General features: G+C 40.8%; 1 protein-coding gene across 4 annotated transcripts in view; it reads right to left on the bottom strand.

Annotated features, from left to right (window-relative positions):
* UTRN (utrophin) overlaps positions 1 to 20,918 on the bottom strand; it is a 1,396,454-nt gene that overhangs the window by 1,014,842 nt on the left and 360,694 nt on the right. For all 4 annotated transcript variants that reach the window (XM_085612275.1, XM_085612279.1, XM_085612276.1 and 1 more), the window contains 5 exons: positions 20,257 to 20,358; positions 17,938 to 18,045; positions 13,930 to 14,109; positions 11,900 to 12,069; positions 8,551 to 8,674 (listed from right to left, as the gene is read on the bottom strand). In XM_085612275.1, the coding sequence (XP_085468401.1) occupies positions 8,551 to 8,674; positions 11,900 to 12,069; positions 13,930 to 14,109; positions 17,938 to 18,045; positions 20,257 to 20,358 (684 nt within the window). The remainder of the gene's footprint in view (positions 1 to 8,550; positions 8,675 to 11,899; positions 12,070 to 13,929; positions 14,110 to 17,937; positions 18,046 to 20,256; positions 20,359 to 20,918) is intronic.

Below are 20,918 nucleotides of genomic sequence, written 5' to 3'. Positions count from 1 at the left end.
TGAACACCTTCAAATCAGTCAAATTATGTCAATGTGGAACAGTTTTGCAAAACTCATGGGGAGTCAGCTTCACACATGAAATTGATATGTGAACAGATTTTGCATGTTTCTGCAAAATATTTCACTCAGGCCTACATATCACGTCTGGTGTACAAAATATGCTTTATCAGCTGCTCGGATTTGAACTTTGGCATTGCCCTTCAGTCACCTGGCCTGGCATTTCTAGCTTGTTTCTTGACACAGCTTATTTTTGGAATTCAAAGGTCCCTCTCCTTGTGAATCTGTAGTTTTTCTTTTACATGGGCTCATTTGGGGAACATTCTACTAAATTACAAATCGTTTAGCCCAGTGGTTCTTAACCTCTGGTTCAAGGACCCCTGGGGTCCGTAAAACCTTGTCAGGGGCTTCGAGACGGGCAAGAAAAGTCAATAATATTAACAGATTAATAAAAAGAACATAAATAAGGAAAAGTAAAAACACTTAAAAACTTTGTAAATGTGGGTGAATTTGAAATTGGAGGCTAAAAACTAAGCTACTATCCTCAGATTGATTTGTGGGAGCAGTGCAAATGCTTCAAAGAGAATATAGTGTAGCCCTCAATGAGGCCTCAATAGAATTCAGAAAACCTCCAACTTTCTCATTAAAATTAAGATGTAGATTTGTTAAATTTGTTGTGTGTTTGTTTAATAAGTTCTGCATTTTTGTGCATTGTTTTGCGGTTTAAATCATTGAAAATGCTTGGCCAGGGTCCGAATAAGGACTCAGTAGGAGTCCCCGGGTTCCCGTAATGATTACGTGGGGGTCTACTGAAATCATAAGGTTAAGAATCACTGGATTAGACAACAGCTTCCTAAAAGAGAGCAAACGCAGATCATGATCCAGAGGACCAGCTCATCGCTTGAATCCCAAATTGCAGATCATCTTCAATGCGGATACAATGCATGCAGATTAGCTCTAATAAACAAGCTTTCTATAATTGTTGCAAATTAGATGTGCAGAGAGACTGGAAGCAGAGGAAGCAAAGACGGTGTTGTGTTTTTTCAGGCAAAGATAATTTTAGGCATATCGTTGTACAAAGTCATAAGACCATACTACAGAAATGATTCTTTGGTGCAAATACCTGAGCAAAATCAATGTATTACTTCTGTGATTAGGTTTGAAAATTAAGTTTGTCCTAGAATATACAGGAAGGGTTTAGCGCTGGGAAAAAAAATATATATATATATTGGGACTTTCTTTCTAAAATGCATAACTTGGTCTTCATTATTTTTAAACGAAGTGATGTTTGATAGATAGTATAACATGCATGATTTTCCTAATTGTGTAAAATAATATGGAACAAATTGGCTGTGTCTCAAACCTAGTCCCATCTCTTAATATTTGAAAATTAGAGATAATGGGGGCACCAGAGAGCCGCGCGCCAAGGAGGTACCTTTAATATGAGCTCTGTAGCACAAATATGCAAAAAACGTAATATCTTGCAACGTTCCTGAAAGTTTTATCTTTCTGTAGCCTCCAGAGGGCCCTGGACATACTGTGCACCATTGGAGCCTGAAATCAGGACATCTGCCTGACCATGTTGGGAGACTCACTGACCTAGAGCTACACGCCATGAGTGGAGAGGGTCCTAGGATGGAGTCTGGTCAGCTTTTGTGGAGTTCTTTGCTGGGTGGCACGGTAGCCTGCCGGTGTCATGCCCATACACTGGAAATCTGAGGCTGCAACTTGAGCAGAAATATTGATTGTGTACATGGGAGAAGTTGGCTAGGTGCAGCTTGAAGTGCTTTCTGGGGAACATGGTGCAAAGGTGGGCTGACCAGTGATGCTAAGCATGGCGTCCACTCTGGTTGGGGGTGCTGTGGCAAAGACAGTGGCCCATTGGTACAAACGAGATTCTCACATGCAGATCACCTGAGGCTCCATTCAAGAAATAGCTCCCCTGGAGCTGTGGTCTGGTGGTGCTCAGGACACGGAGACATTGGAACTCTGCGCCAGTTAGCAAACCAGCTCATACTTCCTGGAGGCTGGAAATGATGGCAATGTTTCACAATGACCTGTCCTAAGAAATGCAGGGCCTACTTATAGTAGCACAGACCTTAAAGAGATGGCATCTCTCACGGATGAAAACTTAACAGCATGAGCACTTGTGACTATCTACTGCTACCTGAGTAGAGTCTACTGCAACCTCTGATCACATTCTGCAGTAAACCTACTCTGTATTATCACCTTTAGTCTTTCTGGTCAATGGTAAAATATTATGGGCTGTGTTCCACTTCTATTTTGCAGCCTGGGTGTGAAAGGATCACTGGGTTTAAAGGCCAGGGACTGGCAAGCCCCATCAACCTGCTGAGGTTTGTAGGACTGTATCGCAAGAGCCACAAGGACCAGCACTACTACCAAGATGGTCAACTCTGATAAATAGAAGACCTAATTGTCATTTCAGGGTAAGCGTGAATTGCAGCAGGCAGCTAAGCCAATTGGACAAGGCATGGAAAGTGGTGGTCTGAACAACTCAGTTGGATGTTTTCAATGATAAACTTATTTTCACAGACCTCAAGACAGGAGTCGCTGGTTTAGACACTGGATTAAATGCATTAAACTCTAAGGTCAAACAGATGCAGTCCAGACTGTATAAACGTGGTGACTGTCTGGGACAGGCTTCCAAACAAATAACAGACCTTGAGGATGGAAATACTGCGGCTGCAGGCTATTGCGGAGACACAGCAGGGATTCTCTCAGAAGACTAACATTCAGATTCTGGGCATTGAAGAAAACAGATGGACTGGTAATATTGAAAAATGTGCTGATCAGGTCCTCTCAGTTCTGTTTGTGGTGAGAATGGCCAGCCAATCTTTGCTGCACATCCGCCCAGAGCACCCACCTAGGCTGATCATAGCCAAGCTTCTCAAGTTTAGGGACAGAGACTGGATTCTTGTACTACCAGGAGAAGGTGGAGAACTGAGATATAACTGTTCTGTTGAGAAAATCTACCTAGATTTCATGTCAACTAACCAAGAGGCACAGAAAACATTTCCCAATGTTAGGAATATTTGAGACACAAAAAAAGCAGGTGTGATATTCTCTTCACAACAATCTTCATGTTGAATTTAATTGTTAGATGCAACTCTTCAATTCAGCAAAGCATTCTACGGATTTCGTGGAGTAGTAAGAATCCAATGCTAAAGTTGAGAGCACATTTACCTAACAAGAGTGCCGAGATGAATAGCAGGAACCTGGGCCCTCTTTGTGTGGGAAGGTTTGGGGGAAACAAGTTCTTCAGGGTGGGTTACACAAGGCAGACTGAAACTGGTTATAGCCTGTTTTGTTATCGCTTACAAAGCCAGTCACCATTGCATCCGTAGCCTGTCACAATAATAATGGTTGCTTTAGAGGATGCTGACAAGGTATGTCTCAAAGTTGACTTGCTAGAAGAGGTATCTCTGGGTCTCCAGGGAGCTACAGTGAGTATGTACAACTATTGTAGACATAAAGTCTATGCCACCCTTTTTAATTCCACTTGTTTAATTACTTATTGGTTTGACTGAGTTATATTGAGGGAGGGTTGCCACACTGACGACTGTGGGGTGATCTGTAAGGGAGGAAGGAAGGGAACTGAAGGGTAGGGCATTTTGATGCAATTTGCAAGCTGCTGGCCATGTAGCTACAGCAAGAACCTTGGGACACATCTAGCCTCAATATCTGTTCATTGGCCTGATGGCACCAAGACTGGTTGACAGATGTTCCTCTGAATCAGGGACATAGCTGCAGCTTTTACCTGGAATGTAAGGTGGTTAAAACATCCTATGAAAGCCAGGAAGGTGGTAGCATACCTGGAGGGCCAAAGAATAACAAATGCCATGCTGCTGGAAAGTCACTTGTTACAGGAGGGTCACACAGCTTTTGCCCAGATATGGGGTTGCCGTAGATGTTCTGCAGTGTGATGCTTTTCTGGATTCACGTACTGTACACTGATTATGTGTAGCAATAGTCCCCACACCCGGATGGTTTGACTGAAGTGAGTGTGTGTTAGCGAGCAGGTTGTTAAAGACATACCATCCGACTTGTGCTTCCTTTTTTACCTGAATGCCTAAGCAGGGATGTATTGTGAAACTGTAGCTACATGACCACATTGCTGTCATGCAAATATCTTTAATGAGTTCACTGGCTATGAATTCTAGAGCAGTCCTTTTTAGGTCTCGCCTGACCCAGCGCATGTGCTGGTCTGGCGAGACTTTTTGTGAGGGCTTAAAAAAATGCTACCATGGCCGGCCTAGAGCTACAGTGCATGTGCGTGGGCGAGCGCCCAGCTTGATAGCGATCACTTTCGCGGCCGCTTTGATGTTTGATCGCGACCACGATCACTTTCACTTTAGCGGCCATACGGCAGCTTTGATGTTCTCCGTGAGCCAAAACAATCACTATTCCCAAAGGTTCACTGAATCATCACACATTAAATTGTTTCTCTCTTGCATGCACTGCACATAGAATGCTGTTTTATTTTTTCATTGCATCCGATTTTTTGGGGATTTTTTTATGTGTTACTCGAGGCACAACACAATGCAAGCCAGACCCATTGGTTATGCCAATCAATGTCATTGTGCTGACTTTCTGTGCCGAAATTGGTATCTCTGCAGCAGGCAATTATTCATCGTGGGCTTCTTGAGCTATAGTACATGAAGAAATCCTCCTGAGCTTCAGGAAAGAGAGAGAACTTTGTTCTAGCTTTAGCGCTTAATGAATCAATGGAAACACTTTGCCATGGGTTTAGTGTGTGTCCATTAGATGTAATATTTTTAATCTGCATATACTGGTGTAATTGAGCCTGCTTATAAGTCTAGTTGTAAAGGTCTTGTATAGTTTAATGTTAAATGGATCATAGTCTAAGCACTGGGTTCTACCGTGGTAGGTATTTGTTGTGGGAGAGGCAGGGATCATGCAATCTGATTGACGGCCTCCCCTCTGCATTGTGATTGTTCGCTGAGTGTCGAAGGCGATCTTTGCTGCAGTGTGCCTGCTATTTCTCTCCCCAAAGTGTACAACAAGCATTGACAAATCCACCAGGTTTGGCCTGTGCAAGCAGATGCAAATTTTGTATTTATTTATATTTTATTGCAACTAAACGCCACAAAAATGCAAAGAAAAGAACACCTGCTGCTGACCAAACGTGGCATCCGATGGCTTGTGATACAACTTAGATTAAACAAGCATTGGCATAGCCAATAGGTATCGCCTTTGGGACCTTATAAGTATTTAGTTATGCAGCACAATATCCTTGGTGAAACAACATCAACTGTTGCATGGCTAAACAGTTATAAGGTCCCAAAGGCGAGACCTATTGGCTATGCCAATGCTTGTTTCCTAGTGCAGTGTGCTCTGGATTGTCTTATAATGGCACCTTTACTAGTTTTTTGCTTGACGTGATGGTCCGAACTATCCACCTCGCTATTCTAACCTTTGTTATTGGCTTCTATGTTTGCCGGTGCAACTGAAACAAAGAATTGGTTTCATTTTCTGCACTTATTTTTTTAAATAGTACACCACTCTTCTTCTAACGTCCAGTACACGTAGTGCTTTTTCTGCATGCATCTTTGGCTGGTGGCTAGGTACCTGCAAGTAAGATATCAATTTAGGCAAATATGTGGGCTTGTTCTCATGACTACCCTATCCTTGTGGGTATGTTTCCTGTATTGTGAGTGCCTGTAATTCGCTAACTCTGAGTAACAATGTAATGGCACAACAAACGATGTTTTAATGTTAGGTATTTTTGGTTCTGCTGTGTGCATTGGCCCAAGGGGTGTTCTAATGAGTTGTGTCAGAATTATGTTAAAGTTGTACATAGTGGTGGAAGATGACCTCCGTGGTGCAATTCTTTTAACTCCTTCCAGGACCCTCTTAATGACCGGTGTGGTAGCAATGCTTTTACCTATGGCGCCCCTGTTGTATACCACTATGGCTGCCAGGTGCATCTCTAAGGATAAGTGTAAGAGCATCTCATTAAATAGGTATCGGATTACAGTGGAATCCCTGGTTGTGTGATGTGTTTGATCACTTTTCCTGTACCAACTAATACATCTGTTCTACTCAGCAATGTAATTTTTGCTAACCTCCTAACTTTCCTAAACCACTCCATGTATCTCTAAGGTAGGCACAGGTGACTGAACTGTATGTCCTCGGGAGGCAAGATGCTAAGCTGAGGGTCTCTGGTTCTGGGTGACAGACTTACCCTGCCTGTATCGTTAACAAGTCTTGTGAGATTGGCAATCTCATTATCCTGTTGTGTGCTATTTTCGCCAAGTCTGAGACTATGTCTTTCTGGCCCACTTAAAGGCTGTTAGTATCAATGCCATTTTTGTATTTTTGCACTTGCTAATAAGTATTGATATTAGAGGTGTTGGTGGAAAGGCATATGGAAAGGTCTTTGACCAGTCTATCAATAGTGCATTTCCCAGAGAGAGGTGATGTGGGTACCTGGATGCAAAGTTTGGCATTGTGCATTTGTGTGTGTTGTGAACAGATCTATGCGCCCCACTGTTAGGAAATTGTGTGCAACACCTCTAGTTTGAGTTCCAGTTCATGCGACACACCTCTTTGTCTGCTTAGCTGTCTGTCTCTAGGTGTTTCTGCACAGGCTTCCCCCCTATTATGCATGTGGAATGCATTCAGTGCTAAGAATACTGTTTTGGGACCCACCTGCTTACAAAGTAGCTTTGCATTCGATTTTCTGTCCACAAGTTGGCCAGGATCGTAAAAAGGATGCCATGGGCTCTTGTGCACACAAGGGAAATGGCCTAGTTGAGGTAGTACAATATAGCATTCATATTCAATGGGCACCCTCGGGAATCTGGGCCCCAATGCCGCTGCACCTGCTGCACCATTTGTAGCTACACTCCAGAAACGGATGTATGATGTTACAACGCATACTTTTACAACGCATGCACTTACAACGCAATTTTTACAACGCAACATCCACTACAACGCATTCCATTACATCGCATGACACTACAACGCATTTTTAAAAACTACCTTTACAACGCATTCCATTACATCGCATACTATCTTTACAACGCATAGCATTACAACGCATAATATTACATTGCATTTAAGGGAAGTGTTGGATAGTATAGGGGTAAAAATTACTATTCTCACTCCAGGGGGTGCAACAGTAGGGTAAGTGTTGGATAGTATAGGGGTAAAAATTACTATTCTAACTCCAGGGGGTGCAACAGTAGGGTAAGTGTTGGATAGTATAGGGGTAAAAATTACTATTCTAACTCCAGGGGGTGCAACAGTAGGGTAAGTGTTGGATAGTGTAGGGGTAAAAATTACTATTCTAACTCCAGGGGGTGCAACAGTAGGGTAAGTGTTGGATAGTATAGGGGTAAAAATTACTATTGTAACTCCAGGGCGTGCAACAGTAGGGTAAGTGTTGGATAGTGTAGGGGTAAAAATTACTATTCTAACTCCAGGGGGTGCAACAGTAGGGTAAGTGTTGGATAGTATAGAGGTAAAAATTACTATTCTAACTCCAGGGGGTGCAACAGTAGGGTAAGTGTTGGATAGTATAGGGGTAAAAATTACTATTCTAACTCCAGGGGGTGCAACAGTAGGGTAAGTGTTGGATAGTGTAGGAGTAAAAATTACTATTCTAACTCCAGGGGGTGCAACAGTAGTAAAAGTGTTGGATAGTATGGGGGTAAAAATTACTATTCTAACTCCAGGGGGTGCAACAGTAGGGTAAGGGTTGGATAGTGTAGGGGTAAAAATTACTATTCTAACTCCAGGGGGTGCAACAGTAGGGTAAGTGTTGGATAGTGTAGGGGTTTTACCCCTATACTATCCAATACTTACCTTAAATGCAATGTAATATTATGCGTTGTAATGGTATGCATTGTAAAGTTAGTATGCGATGTAATGGAATGCGTTGTAAAGGTTGTTTTTAAAAATGCGTTGTAGTGTCATGCGATGTAATGGAATGCGTTGTAGTGGATGTTGCGTTGTAAAAATTGCGTTGTAAGTGTAGTGCGTTGTAAAAGTTGCGTTGTAAAGGTTGTTCCCCCCAGAAACTGGCATAGGCAGACTTTAAACTTCCTCTCATTGCTCAAATCTTTAATGGGCAAGTAAAAGCGCCACAACCTTGAGCCACATTCGTATGGAAAACGTGTGGCTTCAACACTACTTGACAATCACTGACACTGTGTGCATGCCAGACAAAGTAGAAGAAAGAACAACAGATATTTAAGTAATGTAGAACACATCTGATAAAGGTTCACCCTGATGCTCTGGGAAGTATTACATGCCACATAAAAGTTAAAGTAAATCAAAGAGCTTTGTACTGATGCGATGAAAGGGGTCAGCACCATGAAGAGATTCATTAAGCTATTAAATTAGGTTGCTTTTCAGACCACATATGCGTGTGTCGGTGTGCTTGGAGATATAAAAACAGAACTTATCAAGCGATGCATTTTTGTTTAAATATCTCTGAAATCTGCCAGCTGTGTGGCAAAAATACCCATTTACAATAGCTTACTTCAGCCCTCTCCCTTTACATACCTTTAGTGTTTGCTTAAGGGTTGAAGTCTCTCTTTTCTTTGAATACTCTTTGATCCCTGAGGCTTGAATGGCTGCTTTGGAGGTCAAAATCCATTTCAAGAGCTCTGCGCTGTCAGCATCAAACCTGGTGAAAAGGGTCAGATTACAATATGAGGAATCTATTAACAGAGTGCAGGCCCCCTCACTAAAGATACCCTCTGAAAACCACACTATATATATATATATATATATATATATATATATATATTTTTTTTTTTTTTTTCTTTAGGTCTGGCCACTCAGACAGCTTTTGCTGACTCGCAAAACCATTCTTTTTTCTCTCATAAATAATATACATGCACAGAAGGCCATTTAGTCAGCATGATTGATCCACTGGCCTGTAAAATGTATTATTCACATTTTGCTTCTGCCCATCACAGAGTACAGCATGGGGCAATGGGTCAGCCCACTTTACCCATTGGCTGCCTTCACTTTGAGTGACAGCACAAAGCCTATGTACATTGTTCACATCCACCTAAAAATAGTTCTCTTTCTCTGGATCAAGGTGTGTTTTATGTTTTATTTTTATATGAACTTTAAATACCATCAATTTATTTTGCCTGCAATGAATGGCGGTTTATTTTCCGCTCACCATTTAAAGTTGCTGTAATAACGTGTTTAAATGGCACTGTAACATTGTAGTTGCCTGCGATTTGAATGCTTTATTGGGTGGTGGTTTATTCTGGTCTCTTTCAGAAATAATAGTAATGAAGTGAGCGGTACATTGGAAAGGCTAGTTATTAAAAGAAAATATATCACTAGTTAACACAGCCACATTAGTGAATGTTTTAAATATTTAAAATTTTTGAATGCAAGGAAACAACAACCACACCTCAGTGGCTGCATGCTTTCCTTTTAGGTTGAGCCTGGGCAGCAGATGTGCGGCTCTGTGAGGCATGCTGTATTCAGGTATGGACTTGAAGCTCCGCCCACTCTCCACCCATATTTTTTATTAGCTTGTGTCATTGTACTTTGGAAAATGTGGCTTTTCATATGGTCAATAGGCTTAGTACTCCCTCCTTAGTACTGCCTTGTCTCATTTTGTAAACTCCCATGAAGACACCCCTTGTTACATGCGTTGTTACTCGGTAGGCTTTAAATACAGCCTCTGAGCACTATTTGCTTAAATGGATTTCTCCTGCTCTATCTATGGACCAGTTATTACAATTAGATTGCCAACCCAATCAGGAGTTTTTGGTCTGACTTCAGAGTGGCCAGGCTCCTGATAGGCCAAAGACAGGGTCAAATTTCAAACAGTAAAGCTTATTTAGTCTTACTGTGTTACATGATGCTGTCTGACCAATCAGTGTATATTTTCAGCCTTACTCCTCAACCATATAAACACACTATAGTATTATACCCATCTGCAAAGGACTACACCAATTGTTAAAGGCCCTTAGCCTGACCTGTAGGCCAGACTCACAGGCGAGTGACTTTAACAACAGGCATAGCCTGAGGCAGAAAGTCTATAATGCTATAGGAGCATTCCACACCCTGCAGGCAGAATGTTCTAAATTAAAAAGAGAGAAAAAAACCAATAATGCCTCCCTGACCACCGGCATAGTCCCACTACCCTGGAAACAGGCTATGGTAAAGGCTCTGCTGAAGAAACCCAACTTAGATAGTAACAACCCGTCTAACTACCGCCCAATCTCTCTGTTACCCTGGTTGAGCAAAATACTCGAGAAACATGTCAACAAGGTATTGACGCAGTTTCTCGAAACCAACAATTTGTTGGATCCTTCCCAAACCGGATTCAGGCCCCTGCATGGGACTGAGACCGCCTTGGTTGCAGTGACGGAGGAGGCCAGGAAGATTATTGATCAAGGAGGGACTGTGGCCATTCTCCTCCTTGATCTAAGTGCTGCGTTTGATACTGTTAATCACAGCATTCTTCTCCAGAGACTTTCTAACCTGGGAGTCTCCACCCAGGTTCTCCTCTGGTTTAAGTCTTTTCTATCCAACCGCTCGTTTCAAGTCTTTGAGAATGAGGTCATCTCCCCTCGTAAACCTTTAGGGTGTGGAGTACCGCAGGGCTCCTCTTTAAGCCCAACCCTTTTTAATATCTATTTGACCCCGCTGGCTGCTATCGTCCGCCCTTTCGGGATAAAAATTGTAACCTATGCAGACGACACACAGCTAGTGGTCGCTCTTGATCAAACCCCGGCACAGACTCCTAGTAATCTGAGAGACTGCCTAGAAGCAGTTGCTTCTTGGATGAACTCCTCTTGTCTTAAATTAAATGGAGATAAGACAGAGATGATGCTCCTGGGCAAATCCGATAACGCCATCAATAACTTCTGCTGGCCATCATGCCTTGGCCCCATTCCTACTCCCAAGGATTCAATTAAGAGCTTAGGATTCTGGCTGGATAAGACCCTTACCTTCTCTCACCAGGCGGCCATGGTTTCAGCCACTTGTATTGGTATGCTCAGGCTCATCAAAAAAATTCTCTCCAGACTCCCCTTCGAAGCCAGACAGATCATGACTCAAGGACTGGTACTTTCTCTCCTGGATTATGGCAATGCCCTTTATCTAGGGGCACCCCAGTCCACTATCAATAAACTACAGGTCATTCAAAACGGTGCAGCACGAATGCTCCTGCAAGCCCCCCGTTTTGTCTCTATTAAACCTGGCCTAAGGAAATTGCACTGGCTCCCAATTAGGGACAGAATCGCTTTTAAAAGCTTATGTATCGCCCATCGCGCCTTCTGGAAGGTTGGTGCTACCATTAACCATTCTCTAATCTCCCCTTACCTTCCTAACAGACATCTTAGGTCGGCTTCCCTGTTTCTGACCTCAGTGCCAAAAATCAAGAGATCCAGAGCTGGCGGACGATCGTTTTCCTATAACTCCTCAAGACTCTGGAACTCCCTCCCTCTCCATTTGCGTTCAGAGCCTAACCATCTCTTATTCCGCAAGGGGTTAAAAACGCTACTGTTTACTACCGCTGACTAGGTCCCCCCTTCTACTTATGTATGCTTAAGTTCGCTAGCGCTGGGACGCCTCAGGGTAGCCATCGCGCTTTATAAAAACTCTATTCATTCATTCATTCATTCAATAAAAACATTGTAATGTTGTGGGTATATACCAGCTATTAATGGCCCTGCACCACATAGTTGTGTTCAATGGAGCAGTCAACCTGTATGTTCTAACATGCATTTGTTTCATATGCTTTTACAATCATGAAATCCTAAATCCTACACATGAACACGAGCTTCATTGCTAACAGTCCAAAATTGAAATTTCCAATGAACGCAAAAATTTCACTTATGAAAATCAACAACCTGAATAATCTATGCCATCTTACTTTTTCTTGGCTTCCACATCCAGATGAGTTTGTCGTTTTTTGGGTGGAGGCGGAGGGGGAAATTCCTGTTTGGTCGATTTCATTATCCCTTGCTCTGTCATGGTGACAGTTTCAATGATTACTTTTTGCGAAACCTGAGACACACCCATTTTTGAAACTGCCTGCGTAGCCTGAAATATGATTCAAAGAAAAAAAACATGAGAAAAACATTCAAAAACATCACACAGATAACTCAAATTTGAAATCTTAGAAGGCTCTCTGGGCTCCTCTTCCTGCGTCAATTTCAAAGTGTAGAGTGGCATTGATAGCTACCATATTGTAAACCATGCCATTGCCAATGCAGGACAGACCTTCATCTATATAAACCAGTCCTTTCTTTACCAGATAATCTCCCTTCACAGTAACTCTGGCAATGTTACAGGGAAACTGTTCAGCAGGCAGTCTGCCATTACCATAGCATCCATTTACCAAGAGAATAAGCTATTTGCATGCATTAAAATAAAAGAAAATTCTCAGTGAAGCAGATGTTTGCCTTCTTATCTTAGCATTTAAGTAACATCTGGGAAGATTCCAATCAATGAGAGATGAACCTTTCTAATTTCTATCCATTTATCCAATCACTATTCCTTTTGTCACTCAGAGCAGTGATTACGTAAGCGAAACCACCCACCATCTTGAAGCCAAAAATGTCACATTGTCTTGAAATCCATAGGGGCTCTCAGAAAGTATTTCAGCACAAAGTCTTTAACATTCTGTGCATCTGGTACTCCCACCAAGTTTGAACATCTGGTTTGTCGTTCCAGCTCTCTCTCTTAAACCATCTGTAATAAAACTGCAAATAAAGCATCATGCTCCATATTCACTACCACAGGGCAATCCGTGTACATCCACATATGATTATCATCTCCAGTGCTTTAACCCTGGTCACCATCCTTCTCTTTGTTTCCAGATTGTGACATTACATTAGTCATTGCTTCAGCATATCACCCCATGTTGTGATCAATTGGGACAGTGGGACATCTTAAAGTATATTACAGGGTTGTTCTAGGGATGCAACACTTTTTCTGCGCAGTTTTCTCTTTCCTGATGCAGCTGGAATGCCTCAGTCATGGAATCGGACTTTCCTCCTCAGTGAAGAGAAAAATTATTAATTCTTCTACACGAGATGTATGCTTTTTGGCTGTCACCACGTCAGGAGAGCTGGGCTTAAAGCCTGAACATTTCTACTACAGCACTCATCTCACTATGAGAAAATGCAGAGTGCCTTCAGCAATACTGTAATACATCACAAAATAAAGAGCTGTTCATTATGAGGCATTTTGTATATGATGGTAGCACTGCCAGAATATGTGAGAAAGTTCTTAAACAAACATAGTTAGATCCCACTTTAATTGATTGAGAAAATAAAGTTTCACACATATGAATCCCAATATACCTTCTAAGATTCTCCTAAAACTATCCACTATTAAACTTTCCATCATTTAGTGTCAGAAGCACTAAGAGGAAGGTCGTAAAAAGGGGTCACAAATTACTCACTGACATATTGGGACCTGTAACTAATTTTGCAAAGTGATCAATGCACTAACAGTTTGCATCGCAAAATCTCCAGTCACAGGAGGTGTCAGAATGACCTGCATAATGAATATTAATAAAAATAGGCTGCTATTTGTGACCCACTGTGATTGACTAAAACAAAGGGATGTAGCCTGCAAGGAACAGCAGACCATCACCATTGTGCTTGGGTTCGAAAATGGAAAAACATTTTTTCTTTTAAAGCAGCCCATGTCCTCTAAAGGAGCTGTTACTTTTCTTTAATAAAAAACAGGTTTTATGTGTGGGAAAACTTCGGCAAGAAGCAAGGAGTGGTTTCTGGACTGCTGCCTATTTCTTCCTCAAAGTTACTAGACCGCTTTCCCAAAGGGTCTCAATCCACCCTAAAAAGTATGTGTTTAATAAACTGGAAAGAGTTAAAGAGCACTTAGACTTTGAAGTCTTGATCTTGGGAGGTAAATAAATCCTTAGCTCATTACCTTACTTGAGCAGTCTTCCAGCTTCTGCACCAAACTATCCCACCTCTGGGTGAGTTCCTCCATATTACTGTTTATCTTCCTCGAGGCATTGTTATTGTTCAAAAGTTGAGCCACATCTTGCCCAAGCTCACGTAGCTGGTCTAAGGTTTGACGTTTCCTTCCCATGTCTTCTTTCAAAATCTGATCGGAAAACAATTAAGATGACCTTAACTCACAAGAAGGAAAGATACATTCGAAAAAAGAGACTAAGAGATGCGTAGTGGCTTCCAACATCTGGTATGCTCCACATGACAGAATTGAAATTAAGTTACAAGGAAAATATCAAACATTTTAAAAGTTTATTCACTGATAAAATTAGTATGGTGCTTTATGGGGGTATACCAATGTACAGTGGAACTCAGTAAGGACAAAAGGAGCATCTTCGTATTGTTGATGGGTACATCGCTTCCCAAGGTAAGAAAAGTAATATTACATCAAAATGATTTTATTTATTTTTTTGGCAGAATATTGAAACACTTCTTCTCCTTGGTGCCATGAGCACATCATATGTTGATGACCAAATACACAGAAAGTGAAGATGTCTTACAAATGACTGACTTCATTAGAGTCTGGAAAAAGATGCCTTCTTAATTAACATAAAGCTGCACAGTCAATTGTGAGTGGGACCAATATTAAATCAAATTGGATCTTCCCTTTTGCTATTTAAGTACAATAAAACAAGTTAAAACCTTCTTTTAAATACACACAAAGTCGACATGTACATCGGTTTGTCACATGAAGCCTGCTTTTTGTGTGTGTTGGCATACTGTAAGCACCAGAATAATAAAAGACCTTTGCAAACACAAACCACAAGGTGATGATAGACAGAATCAGGATGGTGGAGGATACAGATAAACTTCTCATGGGGAGGAATGTGGAACCTCCTACATATGTACAATGTGCAGCCAGCAATCCAACCATTTATAACACATGAAGATGTAAGGCCCCCATAAAACGTTCAGAAGAACCTTCCCATTTAATAAGACCTGATGGAACTCAAGTGCCAAGGTAGGTGGTACACAACAATAGCAATAGATATGATGGTGAACTGACTCAAAGCAAACCATTTGGTGATATGTATGTCGCAAATGTACCGAGCTGACGGTCTGTATCCCGCAGGTATGGCTGGGACTCTTTCTAGAAAGAACAAAGTAAACTGTCTAGTTGCCGCATATACTCTGTGAAATCTTCATCGTACTTTTATCAAGAATATCATTCCATTTGCTTTCCTTCCCACATATATTCTTTAAATTGTCAAAAACTACTATTTTCTAGTATGAATAATGGATTCCGAAGGGCAGTCTGCTCTGTGATCTTCAATATTTCCTTCAACTTTTTTTAATACTTCACTGGATGACTGGTCCTGAATAATTCTTAGAGCCTTTTAGTTAGTTTGCTTGAAAGCAAGTTTGTAAAACCAAACCAAATATAGCAAATTAAGCGGTTTAACGTTTTTTTAGATGAACAGAATGATAGAAACCATTTCAAATGGTGACAGTAAAACGGAACTGAGGGTTTTAAAAAGGCATTTAGCTGTATTGGCTCATATTATGAGATGTTGTGACTTTTCCTATAGGTTATTTACAATTTTGGCATGTTGTATTTTACTAAAGGTTTAGTTGTCCAGGAGCCATGCCTTATACGGGACCAACATGAGTTACAACCTCATACGAACAACAAATACAGAATAAACACAGAAGAAGCAGCATGATAAAACTCTTGGAAGTTGCATAGTTTTCTTTCAGCATTTCTGCTGTTTGGAGTTGGACATCTTTTTTAATTCCATATAGTATTGTTTAGCAATATACTCCTCACAATCCCAACATAAATATAGTTAGCATGTATCACAGAGATGGATTTTTGGTCAGGGATAGTTGGAATCTATCACCTGTCTGATGGCCAGAACTAGCTGGATCACAGTGGGATCAGAGTCGCTCGTGTTATTTTTGAACAAAATTGACAAGAATTATTCGTAGTGTCACTGGTTGCACCATTACATGAATTGTTTTTTAAACATTTTATTTGTATTCTCCATAAAATAATACGCATTACAACATGCATAAGGACGAGTACATCAGCAATGCAGGTTACTCGAACATCACTGTTAAACATCAGGCACGTTGCATGCAGGGGAGATATCACTCCTTTATTATAGTATAATACCATCTGCCCGGCAACCACTCTAATGTCTGATTTACTTAAACAATGGCAAATCAGAGATTTATTTCACCCTTGCATACAAAGTGAGCCCAGGATCACAGGGGACCTCTGCAACAAATCAATCGGATAAGGTTTATCAGGCACATTTCAAAGAGCAAAAACGATACTATTGTTGGTTACATCTTAGAGGGTGCTCTGAACGGAGTGTTAGTATGCTGGGTATTTCCAGTAGTTTGGTACACTGAGGTGAGCAAAACAGGATACAATTGAGTAGAATATTGACGTAAACAAGTATATGTTTGTATTTTTTGCTTTTTAGCTTAATGTACTGTGGTTTTCCATAACAGGCTTTTATGTTCACTTTGACTTCATTGGTTTTGTCTTCTTAATTTCCTAATGTATGTTGATACTATTATTGTCATCTAGTGCTGCACTTGTATGTTTATTTTCTTGCAAATTACAAAATGGATTTGCATTTTACATTTAGCATTGTAACTCTACTTACCTTGCCTTCTCGAAGTTCATCATACCAACACTTGAATATTGAAACAAGCACAGCAACACATCTTATTAACTAAACTATACTAGTCTATGTAGAAATAACAACAAACATCTGCACATTTGGGCTTTGGGGACAGTGCCAACTCAACAGTCTAGTGGGAGGCGGGGCACAGAGATGGCAGCTAAAGTGTCTTGGATACATATATGTTGGGTTTATGAATGTAATAGTGTGTGGAACGTGTGTAGTTGATGAGGATTTTGTTTCCGTGTGTGTGTGTGTGCACGTGTGTGTGTGTGTGCTTGGAAGGTGTGGAGGTGATTTTGAACAGGGCATTGCTTATGAGCGAGGTAGTTGGCAGTAACTTCAGAAGCCTGATGTACTAACTTCATGTTCTGTTTTTTTCACTACAACATCCATTCAATAAACAGTTGATGCTTTGTGCATTTATTTGCAAACTTAATTTGCCTCCACAAATTACTCACTTAAAGATGGGTTTCCAGTCACTTCTCCACCTGCTAACATTTCTTTTTTTTGTTATGGAGATGTGCAATACAACATTCTCTTTCATTCTATTTCCTACTCCCAATAACATAAATTGCCTTTACATAACCAATAGTTGTTTCTGGTGCTCTACATCTAGACATCCACCTCTATATGTTTGCAAATACACATCTATAAACTTAAGTCTTCAGTGAGTACAATACTATGTTTTTTGGCATTAAAAATATTGTTTTAATTTGTGATTCCTTAACATTCAAGTGATGAGAAAGAATTTCATTTGGAAAAGCAATGCCTCTGCTCAACCACATGACCCTCCTGACACTAATGGTTTAGAGCCTGATTAAGATGTGACAGTTATCGAAGTCACCTTATTACATATTAATTATATTCTATGGCATGTGTAATTTGGCAGACAGGACATCCATCAAGTCTGAGATGGAGTAACCCATCTGCAAAACTCTATATCAGACCCTTAGTTTCAAGTCCTGAAATAAATGATGGATTTGCTTAAAGAATGCACTCAAGGCCCCTACACAACATAGAAGAGGTATCTTATCATATGCTCATGAATGTATCATCAACTTAAAGTTGGAGAGCTAGAGGTCAGTTGAACCTAGTAAGGGTATAACAACATAGGTTAAAGGCATTGGACTATGTAGTCATTAGCACCACTAATATTTTCTACAGTACCTATCCTTGCCAGCGGTGATAACCCCATAGGTTTTGTAAAGTGTCAGAAAGGATGTTCCACAGCAGATATTTCTCATTACCCTCCACAGAAGCATGGAGTTCATGCAAATACTAACCGCAAGTCTTCGAACGTTTACGCTCAGCTCGTTCTGGTCTTTAAAGTTTGCTTTCTGGACTTTGTTCAGTGAGTCTTCCTTCTCAGTTAGCCAGGCTTTGAACAAGCACTGCAACAAGATAATAAAAAGGAATTCAGTGAGGGTATGCTTTCCACCCTGTAGCACAGAATATGACCCCCTTTTCCCACATAATACAACTTTTAAATTTGACTTTAAAAATATGAAAATACACACTATACGTGCTAAGGAGCCTTTATGTTTATACTGGAAACTCTCTGGATAGTGTATCTAAAGTAAACCTTAGAAAAACATTTATCAGATTTTCCACTCCCAACTGTTTACACAGCCTGATCTTAAAATAATTTTAAGTATAACATTGTTTTAGGAATTCTCAGGACACTGGTGAGTAATGTCCTATTTTTGACCAAAGTTGAAAAAGGTCTGTGTATATTTTTTGTCAGCTTCAGAAATGAACACGATCCTCTCAAAACAGAAGCAATAGTTTGCAGGCTATTTTAAACATCTTGCCCCAATTTTCCTACACTGATACCGATATAAGTGATTTACATTTTCAAAAACAAATAAATATGGTAGTACCCCATTTGAAAAAGGAGATTACATTGGTGCTTAGCTGATGACATCACAGGTTGCACACGATGCATGAAAAACAATGCAGAAAAACAAACTTTAGTCTTATTAATCATGTAACCATGTGGACACAGAAGGTGGATTTAAAAATATTAGAGTGAATCTTTATGCACTAGATTATGAACTTAAATGCAGGGAATTATGTGCTCCAAGCAGTAACCTCTACATCTGCCCACCATATTTGGCAAACTTGACATAAAGGCCATCTATCTAATGCAGAAATAAACTTTGCTATATCACAAAACAGGGTCCAGAGGAGGGCCAGAGGGATAACACCGCACTAAAGTATTATACCTTTGTAAAAAGCATCTCTAAAGCTCTTTAGGAACAATGCATGGATTACATCAGCGCTACAAGCAAAATTCTAAAAATTATTGTCCATGACAAACTTGGTTCTTCACCTTTCTGTGCCAGTGGTTTGGATCAGGGCCGAACTGGGAACCGAAAGCAGCCCTGTCAGACCAGCCCCTGGGGGGGGGATGCAAGAGTGAAGTACTGCTATTATTTTTTTTACTGGGGGCCAATATTGCAGAACAGCTGCAAAACCGGCCCCCACTAACAAAACCTGCCCCAACCACTGCGAAACCGGTCCTCACCCTGCCAGCCTCCCAGGCAAATGTCTGATGCCCGCTAGTGCCAGCCAGGCTCCATCTTCATACAAATCGGGTAGTCATGGGAATAATGGCAGACAACTATATTTCTATAGGGGGCAGAAAGGGTAACTGAAATAATGTAACATGTTGCCAGGCTGGAATAATATATACTGGAAAATGGAATCCAATTATGAATCTAAGAAGAGAGTGTGACTGAGGACAGTTAGAGATAGTAGAACTTAGCCAGATTCTTAGGGCAATAGATCCTGTTCCGATTGTTTTATGATGGCCTGGCATCAGAAGTAACATTGGGATAACTGGTAAAAGCAGTTCTTGATATGCTTTAATATCAGCTGCGTATTGCACTGAGCATATCTCCCCCAAGGACACACATTACAAAATAACATATTAAAGTAGGCATTTATATTATATCAGAAAATTCGGACTGAAACAGGTGATAGGTTTTACAGGGTATTACAGAATGAAACTCAGGAACTATTCCAATACTTCCAGTTGCTACAAAGCTACCACGAGCATATCATGCATTTGCTATAAATAAAAGGTATGCAGATTCTTTGGGTCATCTGTCAGGGTGGATGGACCAAGGATTCTTTCATACACCATTACCTAAAGGGTTCCCAAGTCCCACAAAATACCATCGCTTCTCCCTGTGTCCTGTATGGCCAATCAAGTCACGATAAGAAATTACCTATTATCGTCTGGTGAAGGTTCTGTCATGGAGTCAAAGCCACTCTGAAAAAAGCTTTATCTTTAAGATGAGTACACTGAATAAACTCTAGGCTTGATGTTAGTGAGAAAATATCATGTTGCAATTAAAAATGCCCTAGGACAACGCTTGTCCTGAGATTGACTGTGAACAATGACACCCATCAGCCCTTGCACGCTGCTACACGGGAAGACAAAGTAGAGCGTTTCTAGCATCATTGTTACCGGAGACTTGTAATCCGACTACCAGAAGCTACCCTTCAATAAGCACTTAAGAATGGTGCAAGTGGCGACGAATTACAAATGTTTACATTTTTTAAAAAGAGACTAAGAATTTTGCAACGTTTCTTACTTGTTCCTCTAACAGCTGCTGCCAAAGAATGTGAGTTTCTTGCAATTTATTCCAGCGGTCTTCTGTCCAGCGGCAAACTGCGGCCCAGCGTTCACCAAGTCTCTGCAAATTACAGGACAGGTACATGAACAGGTGCCCCCAAAATTGAATTAAACATATGCACAGCGAAACCCAGTTATATCCAAATGCAGTGTGATGTCAACATCACACACACATATTGTTATTAGCCATCTAGTCAACATTTACATTGGGGAAGCATACTCTTGTAAGAAACAGATATCAATCTTTTTAGGGCTTGCTGACAGACACTTGTTGAAAACCTATTGGGAAAACAATACTCCAGAGTGCGTTTTAAGTCAACCCATTGCTTATCATTTCTTGTCTTTCTTCTCAGTCTCATTTGTTTGATTCATATTCAATGATTTCTTCCTCTTCTTGCGTAGCTTCTTTAGATTATTGTATGATTCCCTGGCTCACATCGATCAGGGAACTACACTGATTTTTCTTTGAGCTTGCCAAAGGATTGCATGCTTTTTCTTCCTTTCTCCCCCATGTGTTGCTTTCCCCATCACATCACTACCTCCTGTGCAACTCACCAGTCCTCCCAGCTCACCCATAAAAGCACTGCAACAGTATATTTTTGTCAGAGTTGACTGAAGAGC

Source organism: Triturus cristatus, chromosome 6 (genome assembly GCF_964204655.1).
Source record: "Triturus cristatus chromosome 6, aTriCri1.1, whole genome shotgun sequence".
Taxonomy (NCBI): Eukaryota; Metazoa; Chordata; class Amphibia; order Caudata; family Salamandridae; genus Triturus; species Triturus cristatus.
This window is presented reverse-complemented; position numbering and strand designations above follow the sequence as displayed.